The 11,562-nt window shown below is 35.3% G+C and overlaps 1 protein-coding gene across 1 annotated transcript; it reads left to right on the top strand.

The window, feature by feature from the left end:
* The first annotated feature begins 247 nt into the window (after window positions 1-247).
* LOC133824765 (peroxidase 44-like) lies at window positions 248-2,457 on the top strand. Its single transcript, XM_062257744.1, has 2 exons — window positions 248-507; window positions 1,517-2,457. The coding sequence occupies exons 1-2, from the start codon at window positions 304-306 to the stop codon at window positions 2,270-2,272; spliced, it is 960 nt and encodes a 319-aa protein (XP_062113728.1). The 5' UTR covers window positions 248-303; the 3' UTR covers window positions 2,273-2,457.
* The last annotated feature ends 9,105 nt before the right edge of the window (window positions 2,458-11,562 follow it).

Below are 11,562 nucleotides of genomic sequence, written 5' to 3'. Positions count from 1 at the left end.
TTTTCAAGTATATCCAAACACCGAATATGTAATTAAACAATAATTAAGCACGATCACATGCATGAATTTATCACAAAATTCTTCTTCATAAAACCACGTTCGAATGTGGCTCTATCTATAATAACATAGCTAGCTAGCCATTGTTGAATGATTTTTTCTTTGACTTTTTCACGTGACTACTTCGATTGATCTCTTTCTTTATCCTAAAAACCTTTCCCTATATATAAATCAAAACATTCAAAGCCAAACAATTAAACCCTAGCTAAAACTACTACTATACTACTACTACTACTACATAAAATCATGACCAAGATGATGATCCTTATGAGCTTTCTTCTTCTTCTTCTTAGTCCTTGTGTTTTTGCTCAGCTAAGTATTAATTTCTACAGAGTGAGCTGCCCTAATGCTGAGCAGATTGTAAAACAAGTTGTCAGAGAAGAATTTGCAAAAGACTCTTCCATTACTGCTGGACTACTTCGTATGCACTTCCATGATTGCTTTGTTAGAGTAAGATCACTCTCTCTGTCTCAATAAATTTTTATATATTTTATTTTATTAATTTTTAATAAAATAGATAATTCACCGTTGTCGTTTTGTATGTTAGTCTTATTAGTTTTGTTGTCGTTGGCTCGATCACCATTTGATTTTGATTGGGATAATGATATGTCGTTTTGGCTTATCGGAGAGCTATTGTATATGTCGGTCTTATTTCACTAGCTATATTAGGGTATAAAAAAATGTTCAATATATATAAAAATTATTATTATTATTATTATTATTATTATTATTATTATAAGTATCGATCTGTATGAATTTACTGGTCATTGTCAGTAGGGCATACTTGGTGGGCTCTATTATATTAATTGATAATTCGTCCTTACTTATAATTTGGAACTATTGTCTGGCATGTAGTGTTTTTGGACACACGCTAATATAAAATATACAATTTTTTTAAATATATATGATATATATAAAGGGTAATATTAGTATATTTCCTCTTTCTGCCAGGGAAAAGAAAATTATAATCATATAGATAAAAAAAGAGAGAAAAGAAATCAAATTAGGAACACTAACACTATTCGTTTAACTATATAGAAATTAATGTATATATATTATTGAAAATTAGTTTGAAAACCATACACATGTAATTTTTCTGTCTTACAGATATAATTAATTTTTAGATTATTATTGTATGAGAAATGTTAAATGCATTCTATGCTACTCTTTTAAATTAATGACTAACATGTGGATTCCATTAATGATTTAAAAAAATGTTAAAATATATAAAAATTGAATAATATCCACATATCATGCGTGGATGAAGGAGAATGTAAAAGAAAGTGCAATAGAAAGTTTCCTTAGCACATATGTTTCTTACAAATCAAATCGTATAATTACTGAGTGATGGATCGAATAGTTTTGAACGAAATAGAATTTGTCTAGTCATGGAACAAAATTCTAGTTCATAAATAGTTAATACATTTCTCATACTTTTTTTGGTCATTATAATAAATAGGGTTGTGATGCATCCATATTAATCAACTCCACATCGAGCAAGTCCTCAGAAAAAACTGCAGGACCAAATTTGACGGTGCGAGGGTATGAGATCATCGACGAGGCTAAGAGAAGGCTCGAAGCTGCATGCCCTTCAAAAGTCTCATGTGCAGACATTATAACCCTAGCCACTCGGGACTCAGTCGCCCTCGCCGGTGGACCAAACTACGTCGTTCCGACCGGTAGAAGGGACGGACTTGTCTCAAACCCTAACGAAGTCAACTTGCCCGGTCCAGGCCAGTCTGTCACCTCAGCCTTCCAGTCTTTCAAAGCCAAAAAGATGACTCTAAATGAAATGGTGGTTCTTCTCGGTGCACACACAGTTGGATTTGCTCATTGCGGTTTCTTCTCAAACCGGCTTTCGAATTTTCAAGGGACAGGTAAACCTGATCCCACCATGGATTCTGCGTTGGTTACCAAGCTAACACAAGACTGTGCATCTGGGAGTAATCCAAAGACATTTTTGGATCAAAACACTAGTAATGTTTTCGATAATGAGTTCTATCGTCAGATACGTTTGAATAGAGGAGTTCTGAAGATAGATCAGGAGCTTGCTTCAGATGCTACCTCCTCTGGTCTTGTTTCCAATTTGGCTTCGAATCCATTCCAATTCTCTCAGAGTTTCGCGAGTGCCATGGTTAAGATGGGAAGAATCGAAGTTCTTGTGGGGAAAGCTGGTGAGATTAGGAAGAGTTGTGGAGCTTTCAACTCGGCCTAAAATCAAGAACATTAATTCTTCAAGCAATGGAAAAAATTGAGTAAGTCTTCAACAAAGACTACTATATACTCCATAAGAGAATGGTTATTCCAAGTTGTTGTAAACATCATTAAATAATATGATTAATTAATAAATGAGTGATGATTCTATTGCTATTAATAAATGAGTGATGATTAATTAAATTTTTATTAATCTTAAAACTACCCATTAAAGAAATTGAAAAAAAATAACTCTTCTTTCCACTCATATTATTCATTAGTACAAAAAAGAATTATTATTTAATTTTGTGACGGAATGTTAGTTTTAGTTACAACAAAAAAAACTTTTAGGGTAGTTCGCCGGTAATTAGTGAAAATACCCACCACTAATAAATTTGAAATTGCGCACATTTTCTTTTCCCGAGTATTGTATTAGCAGCGGTGTACCTGTAACGCCCCAACTCCTGGGACCGTTACGGTATGCCTTGTAAATAGTGCTAAACTCACTAATCGAGTCATTTGGCCAAAATCGTGAACTAAGTATGATTAGCGGTTTAGGGATTAAAAACCTTGGCTAAGATGTAACGTTTCACTAGAACGTTTAATACATACATTGGGATCCCGAAAATATAATTTCAGAGTTTATTACAGAAATTATTTACAACAGGCCGTTCTAGGCGGCAAAACAGGGTTCAACCCTAGTTCCACTTTAAACCTCGGCCGTGGTGGACGAGCAGCTGCATATGTACACATCATCATCTAAGCACTTCAACTCAAGGATGGACCAGCTTCCTCTTGCCTTTACCTGCACCACGTAGCACCCGTGAGCCAAAGCCCAGCAAGAAAACACAATATAGCATGATATAATATCAACAACGATTATAATAACCGTTCAGGACTATCAGTCCAAGCAAATAGGTGACAATAGCCAAAAGTCACAATAATGAGCATAGCTCCCCTCTAGCCATGTGACGATAGGGTCACCAGGGCTTAATTGATAAGTGAATCTTTCATAAGTTTGATCAGGACAGGTGCATGGTGAATGGTCACCAACATAACCTTCCTCCCGACTTTAGAGTCATGCTATGGACAGCGTCCCCTAGCCATGTGACAAACAGTCACCGAGGTCAAATACCTTGGCTATAAACATCTGATCATAGACCAGGCAAGCGCTTATAAGTTCTTCGACCTTAGGGTCGGTCCCGCATTAATGCCATGGAGCTATTCAATGCGTGTTCATCGACCTTAGGGTCGGTCTAGCATTAATGCCATAGAGCCATTCAATGCGTGATCATCGACCTTAGGGTCAGTCTAGCATTAATGCCATAGATCCATTCAATGCGTGATTCTCGACCTTAGGGTCGGTCTCTGACTAGTCAGTGTCATACACAAGTAAGTCATGCCACCAATCATATATCACATGTTCCATATCCATAAACAAGGTATTCAGCATGCTTACTAAACATGTATTAGTACAATTAGGACCATGCATAAACACAGAGGCACAAGCTCTGAACAATATCATACCCAGTATACAAAGCATATCCTAATCACATGTTTCTCATGCATCATATGCAATATATCCAACAATCCAACATGCACCAATAACAGCCATGCATGTCACGTTCAATAGTCAACCAACATGCATCAAGAATAGCCATGCATGTCACACTTAATAATCAACCGACATGCATCAAGGATAGCCATGCATGTCATACGTAATAATCAACCAACATGCATCAATAATAGTCATGCATGTCATACTCAATAATCAACCAACATGCATCAATAATAGCCATTCATGTCACATATACACAGGGTGCAGTTTTCTTACCTCAGATTCGAGCTAGAATGATTTAAAGAACAACTCTTGAGAACGATCAACTTTTAGTCCTTTAGCGGTCACCTATTCATAACCAAATATAAGATATCATCAATAAAAATGATCAACTTAAGTTCCCAAACCAATATCTAGCCTCTGAGACATCAATCCACACTTAACCAAGTAGTAAGATCAACCCCGAGGCCTATGGTAAGCATCTCTAAGCTAAAAACACAATTTTAGCCAAAAATGCCCTGATGGGCCGCAGCTCACCACAGCCATGCCGCGACTCACCCCTCTGACAGAACCATTTTCTTCACAAAAGCACACGTAGGCCGCGGCTCACCATAGCCGTGCCGCGACCCATTACCAAAACCAGCAAGCGCCAGCTTGCTTTCCCCTACATTTTCCTTCGGAACCAACCCTTCAAACCAGTCACAAACCTCAACCTAATACCAAAATTAACCACTAAACATTATCAACAACTCACCCACATCAAAACCAAAGTTAAACATCAACTAAACTTCCATTAATTCCAACTATTTACCAAGAAATCACAAGCTGAAACTTAAATAAAAAACAGAGTATAACCAGGGATTCCATGGCTGAAACTTACCTCAAACTTGGTTTCGAATCCCCTTTAATTGCTGAATCAAGTTCCTAAGCTCCCACCTTTGATCTCCTAGCTTAACTCCTCAATTTGAGCTCTCAAAATTCAAAGAAAAGTGAAGGGGAAAAACATGTACGGGAGAAGAAGAGGAGATGAAGATGAGACTCTGTTTTGGTTATGTTTTCCACAGCCTTAAAGTCATATAAATCCAATCCAAATGACCTAAATACCCCTATGTAACGCCCTGGATAATCAAGACCGTTACACTGTGTGTTTAAAATAGTGCAAGACTTGCTAACCAAGTCATTCAGACAAAGTGTAAACTCTATACCATTATCAGAGCAAGAATAAAAAGATTTTGGTCACAAACAGGCTATTTTCATTAAAAAATGATGGTTTAATACATGGAGACTCAAAACAGGGTTTAGATGTCTTAGTTACAACAAATTCTAGAAGTTACAAATAGTTCAAGCCACTCTAATGGCAAAATATACATTTTAGGTTTCCGTTCCTGTACAATTTCTCGACCGTGGCAGCCGAGCAGTTGACGATGTACACCTCGCCCCCAGAGCTCTCCAACTCATGGTTGATTCAGCCTACCCTTGCCTTTACCTGCACCACGTAGCACCCGTGAGCCAAGGCCCAGCAAGAAAGCATAATAACATAGCAAGATCAGCAACACTTATCAAATATTTCACAATGCTCAACTAAGAATTTAATATTTCATAACATTTATCCAATCAGTAATAACAGTTTTTCATCCAAACAGTCAACCAACTATATTCATTACACAATATTCACATTCATAACCAATAGATTGTCATGTCCATCAAATAACATTCAGGGTTGGCGCCCTTAGTCGCACCCTCTATTTAACACACTGTCTTCGGCTCATTAGGGCCGCCCCCAGTGTAATACTCACTGACTCCGGCCAACTTAACCGAGCTCAGTGATAAATAAGATGCCTCAGCTACCAGTGGCCGAGCCGCGCCCCAGTGCGCAAATATTGATTCTGACACCCTTAGGCCGGTAATCGCATGTCCCATGGCATAATAACACCATCTCACGACATGATATACAAATGTAGGGAGCTCTTAGTCCCATCGTGTCCACATGATTAATCACATTCACATAACAATGCATACATACATAGGGAGCACTTAGTCCCAACCTAACCACATACTCAGGTGCAGCTTTCTTACCTGTACCCTGAGCTTCCGATGCCCCAAAGCCGCAAGCACGGTCCTCTATCCCGAGCCTCACCAAAGACCTAGTCACAACACAAATGAAACATCCTTTATCACTAACCAATCCAAAACTACTTCCCGGAACCAATCCCACACTCTCGAAATGCCCCAAATCCCTAAAACAATGCACCGGAGACATCCCCCGAACCCCCGGAGCAAAGGCTCAAAATTGCAAAATATCACATTCTGAAAATGGCCTAGCGTCGCGGCGCTGCCCTATAGGGCCGCGGCGCTCAGCAAGTCAGAGAGCTCACCCCTGCCCTGAAACAGCCTTGCGCCGCGACGCGCTAGAACAGCACCGCGGCGCTCCTTCGCGAACCCAGAAATCTGGGCTTTCCTTGCGTTTTTCCCCAGCCTAAACCATTCCAAATCATCCCAAACAAGTACCTAAGCCCAGAAATCAATTCAAAACCCCAAATGAACCCTTTAACAACCTATAAACATCACAAACAACCCCATTCACACAAACACACCCAAGATCCTATCTTGAGTTTCAAATTCCTAAAACTCAAACCATGGATTCCAAAACTATAAATCAAGCCTCTAGAACCTTAAACCACACCAGTTACGAAAATTAAACATAATAAACTCTTACCTTAGTCAAGAACCCAGCTTGAATTCTCCTCAACTCTAGCTTCAAGTCACCTTCCTCTTGATTATCCCAATTCTGAATTCATGCCAAAACCAGCCACTATCTTCTTTCAATTCATGCTTATTCTCTAAAATCTAGACTTGAAACTTACACAAATTATAGAAAAACCCTTACCTCTGAGTAATCTTGATTTATGCTCAATTTAGTTGCCTTGAACCATCAAAGCTCCCCTCCTAGGTCTCCCAACTTCAGCTTTCCTCTTATTCTCTTTTCTTCTAGATTTTCCTCATATTTCAGCATAAATCAACTCCCAACCAAGTGTTATACGTGACCCCCCTTTCCTTTAGCTGAAGTAATCCAAATCCTTGCCTAATGACCACTTTACCCTTCCATCTATATCCCATTCCAACTAAACCTCAAGGCCCTTTTTGTCATTCATACTTCCTTACAATTCTACCACTTCTTTTAATTAAACTTGTTAATCTCTATGGTTACTAACAGTTACACAAGTAACCAAACCTCCAGTTACCAATATCTCACAAGAACTAAATTACAAAATCCCCAAAATACCCTAGGCTCCTCCCGAGCCGGGTATAAAATCCCGTTGTGACTTTTGAGTTATCTATCTCTCTAGGACCGTCTCGGCACGTGCATCGTATTGATATCACCACACCCACGTGGTACAAATTACATCACATAATTATCACACTTATGCCCTCAACGAGCTAAAATTATCACATATCATAATACACATAGTCATGCATCTAAATCATTGAATTCACGCATACTTCCCATTATGCTCTCCAGACACGCTAATCAAGGCCCTTAAGCCTTATTAGTGAATTTGGGTCGTTACACCCTAGGTCACTTAAGGTTCCTAAAGCCACCCCAAGGGCAAAATTGTCCTTTCCAACCTATACCGTTAATTATAATTAACGATTTCCAATTCCCGCTAATCTCAAAATTATCAAATACCAATAAATCATATCTCATTACCCTTTAATTTCCGGTAATGTTCCAATTATCAAAGTGACCCCGAGACTCACCCCGAGCCCCGAACTTAAGCCCGTTATGACTAAACCGAACACCTATATCTCATGATCGTCTCATGCCGAATAGCTCGAACCAATCCACCTTATAATGTGGCTATATTAATTAATCACAACCATGCACCCAAAATACACAATTACGCCCATAGCGGCCAAATTACCAAATTGCCCTCATAATTAACATATGAGCCCATATGCATGCATTCATCACCATATAATAATATAATTCACGTAAACATGCATATAATCATTAAATACCATAATAAATCAATTATGGCCCTCCCGACCTCCTAATCAAGGTCTTAAACCTCATTAGGAAATTTGGGGCATTACAGTACCCGCCGCTAATAATTGGTAAGTCCGCCGCTAATAAAAAAAGTTAATATTTTTAATTAATTTCCACATTATTAGCAGAAGACCCGGTAGTCTGCCGCTAATAACCCATACATTAATGGCGGACCAAGTCCTCCTCTAATATTTCTGTCTCTAAAAATATTTTTTCTTGTAGTGACAGGAATTTCGAGAGAAGAAGTATTTTTGAAGGTATGTCAACTAGTGATAGGTGAAATATTTTAGAGCACTAACTAACATGATCATGCATTAATAATTATGGGTATTACATGCGCAATCTATGTGGGTGTTCTAGAACATTTTTTGGGCTTCTTTGAGAACAAAACTTAAAATTGGGTTGGAAAAGAAATCTAATGCACCTAATTGGGCTTTTCGGGTCAATAGGGCGAGTACACATGAGTTGTATATATGATTGGTCCAATATCACGTGAAATGACACTCTATGGTTGGTTAGCAATATCTCATCATATTTATTAAATTCAAATATATAAGACCCGATATTAGATTGCACCAATAGCGGTATATCACCTATTTGTGTTGTTGGACACCAATTATACCCTTTAGAAATTCTCAATAATATGCGAGAAAGAAAGAGTAATCTCCTTGCTTATATGTATATACACATTATGGAAGGTGTTTATTTTTCCAGTAACTCTTTTTATTTAACTTTATGGAGACAATTTCTCATTTACCACATAATAATCATTTTGTCCAAATTGTGAAATATTCGATTTCAATACACTCATGGAAGATGGAGAATAACACAAATTAACAAAGATCTTTCACTAACTAATAGTGATTAGTCTTTCTTAAAAAAATATACTTCAAAACGTACGTCTAATTAAAATAGTGTTACACACAATTTTTTCCTCTAATATTTAAGAATTAGATTATTGCCATCTCAATACATGAATCACATGCACAAAGTGATTAGTTTTTATTAATTCACCAAGCTCAAGAACAACACCTTATAGGGACGGAGCCACTTTTGGCTATGGGTAGGCTCAAGCCTACACTGAAATATTAAAAAAAAAAGCATAAGCATAAATATGTATATAATATTTAATTATTAAGGAGACCTCACTTTCTAAATTGTCAAACTCATCTTAAGAACATATTAGTACTAGTCCATTAATTAGATTAAGGCAAATGTATATATAAATTATTGTGTTTTAAAATTATAATTAAATTTATATATATTGTCATATTATTAAATTTTGAAAAATATGGTAAAAAGATATTGTAAAAATATAAAAGATTAATTAATTTCTAGTTATATGAATGATGAATTATAAAATTAACTTATGTGGATTTAACGTAAATCTTCAAAATTTTGAAAATAACCAGAATTGAAAACATTAATTTCAAATTATTCTAAAAAAATTGTGATGAAGTTCAACAAGCATACATACTAAAAGTTTTTTTATAAAATATAGAATTCTATTAAGTGTTAGAATATTATTTATTTGGTATATAAAATCAACTAATTGATTTAATATATTAAAGTCAATATTTAATTTATTGACAAAATATTCTAATTAATGGTCAACATTGTTTGTTACCTGATTTTGTTGTTACCCGATTTTTCATATCCCAACTGATTGAGGAAATATCTCTATCTGTGGCAGAGACTCTGATGGTAGGTCTCACTCTATAAATATAGAATACCGGTCCCCAAGCTCGCTGCTCATTCTGACTTTCAGTAACTCCATCTAAAAGAGTTAGTGAGAGCTTGGAAGCCCGTGTACTTGTTCTGACATCTGTTCCTTTTCTTTTGTAGATCTAAAGCTAGATCGAGGTTATCAATAACAATGGCTGGAGGCACTACAAGAAAAAAAGGCTTCAACGAGGACAAATTTCGTCAGTGAAGGGTGCTTCTTTCGTCAGTAGTAGCTATCAATGGCGACATGTCGTTAGTGATAGGTCGTTGGTGATACCTCGTCGGTGAAAGTCAATATCAATGACGACTTTACAAGTCGTTGGTAAAAAAAAGTATCACTGACGACAATATCGTTGGTGATAATTTAACCTTTTTTTTTTTAATGCTTTTAACTATCAATGACGACTATGTCGTTAGTGTTATTTATTTATTTATTTATTTTAAATTATTAATTAATATAAAAATAATTAATTATTTCATTTTTTATAACTAATTAATATAAAAAATAATTTAATTAAAAATAAAACATATAACAAACTAAAAATGTTCATATTAAATTTTAAAAAGTCATACATAGAAATATAAAATACTAAAGTGTTCATAAAACATAAATAAATACATAATCAATAGTCCATAAAACGTATATAAAAATACTAAAAGAAATTTGTAGTAGCATCGTCATCGTCACTAGCATTTCTCGGAATTTGTTGTTGAGGAACATTTGGCATCTGTGGGTAGTAGGGCAGCACCTGCGAACTTGGCATCATCGGCGATGTTTGCTGCCCATGTGGTGTAGGCATCATTGGCGATGTTTGCTGCCCATGTGATGTAGGCATCATCGATGATGTTTGCTGCCCATATTGCTGCCCTTGTGGTATCGGCATCATCTGAAAAGTATGCGGCATCTGAGACATTTGTTGTGTCGGCATCATCTGTGGCGTCCGTGACTGAGAAACTTGAGACGTCTGAGGCGATTGCGTCATCATCTGCATCATTACTTGTGAACTGTGTTTTATGTTATTTTATGATTTTTTTTTTACTTTTATTCTAAATATTATTTAGATAATTCTAAAAGAAACATTCAAATAATTAAACTTATAATATATTTGTTGATTTTAAAAAATAATATTAATCTTTTTTTGAGCACAAAATTTTATTATGTTAAAATTAAATATTAAATCATTTAAATTATTATTTATGATTTATTAAATTAATTGTCTAATTATTTATTTTTATTAAATATTATTTTTTATAGAAAATATGCAATAATATTTTCTTACTTAAATTACTAATTCTGAAATTAATTTTATCAAATTTTTTAAATTATTAATTATTTAAATAATAATCCTTTTTAAAATTAAACTTTTCAATAATTTTTTATCAAATTACTAACTTATTATAAATTATCTAATTAACATAATTTTTTTTAAATGTCTAAATATTCTACTAAAATTTCGGCAGCATAACAACTAATTTTTAACCTATCCAAAAATTTTAAAACCTGCACTAAACATTACAAAAATTTCTAAATACATCACAGATTCACAGAATTTCAAGATACACAATAATTACATATATATATGCAGAAATATTTAAACAACTAATTAATAATTATAAAAAAAATCATATATAATCTGTTTTTTTTTTCAAAACTATAAAAAATTAAATTACATCTGATTTTTTTAAACCTACACTAAAATTAATACTAACATTGATAATAAAACACAGTAATAATTTGCAACAGATAAAAGAAAAAAAATACTAACAGTGATTTATGCGGCGATTCCCCGTTCTCTGTCGGCTCCCTTTATATCTGTAAAATCAAATAAAAATATAAACATACATATATATACATAAAAAAATAAAAAAATTAGTATGCCATGGTGGTGGTGCGTACCGATCTATGCCACGGAGAGGGAGACGACGGCGGGAGAGGGAGAAGCCGGCGGTGAGGGAGAGCACGGCGGCAGAGGGAGATGGC

The sequence above is a fragment of the Humulus lupulus genome, chromosome 3, assembly GCF_963169125.1.
Source record: "Humulus lupulus chromosome 3, drHumLupu1.1, whole genome shotgun sequence".
Taxonomy (NCBI): domain Eukaryota; kingdom Viridiplantae; phylum Streptophyta; class Magnoliopsida; order Rosales; family Cannabaceae; genus Humulus; species Humulus lupulus.
The sequence above is the reverse complement of the archived record's forward strand: the minus strand, read 5'-3'. Positions and strand labels throughout refer to the sequence as shown.

Bases quoted from the DNA above. Each gene is read 5' to 3' on its own strand.
- LOC133824765 (XM_062257744.1), top strand. From the start codon at position 304: ATGACCAAGATGATGATCCTTATGAGCTTTCTTCTTCTTCTTCTTAGT. The intron at 508-1,516 runs GTAAGATCACTC...TATAATAAATAG, and splicing joins TCCATGATTGCTTTGTTAGA to GGTTGTGATGCATCCATATT.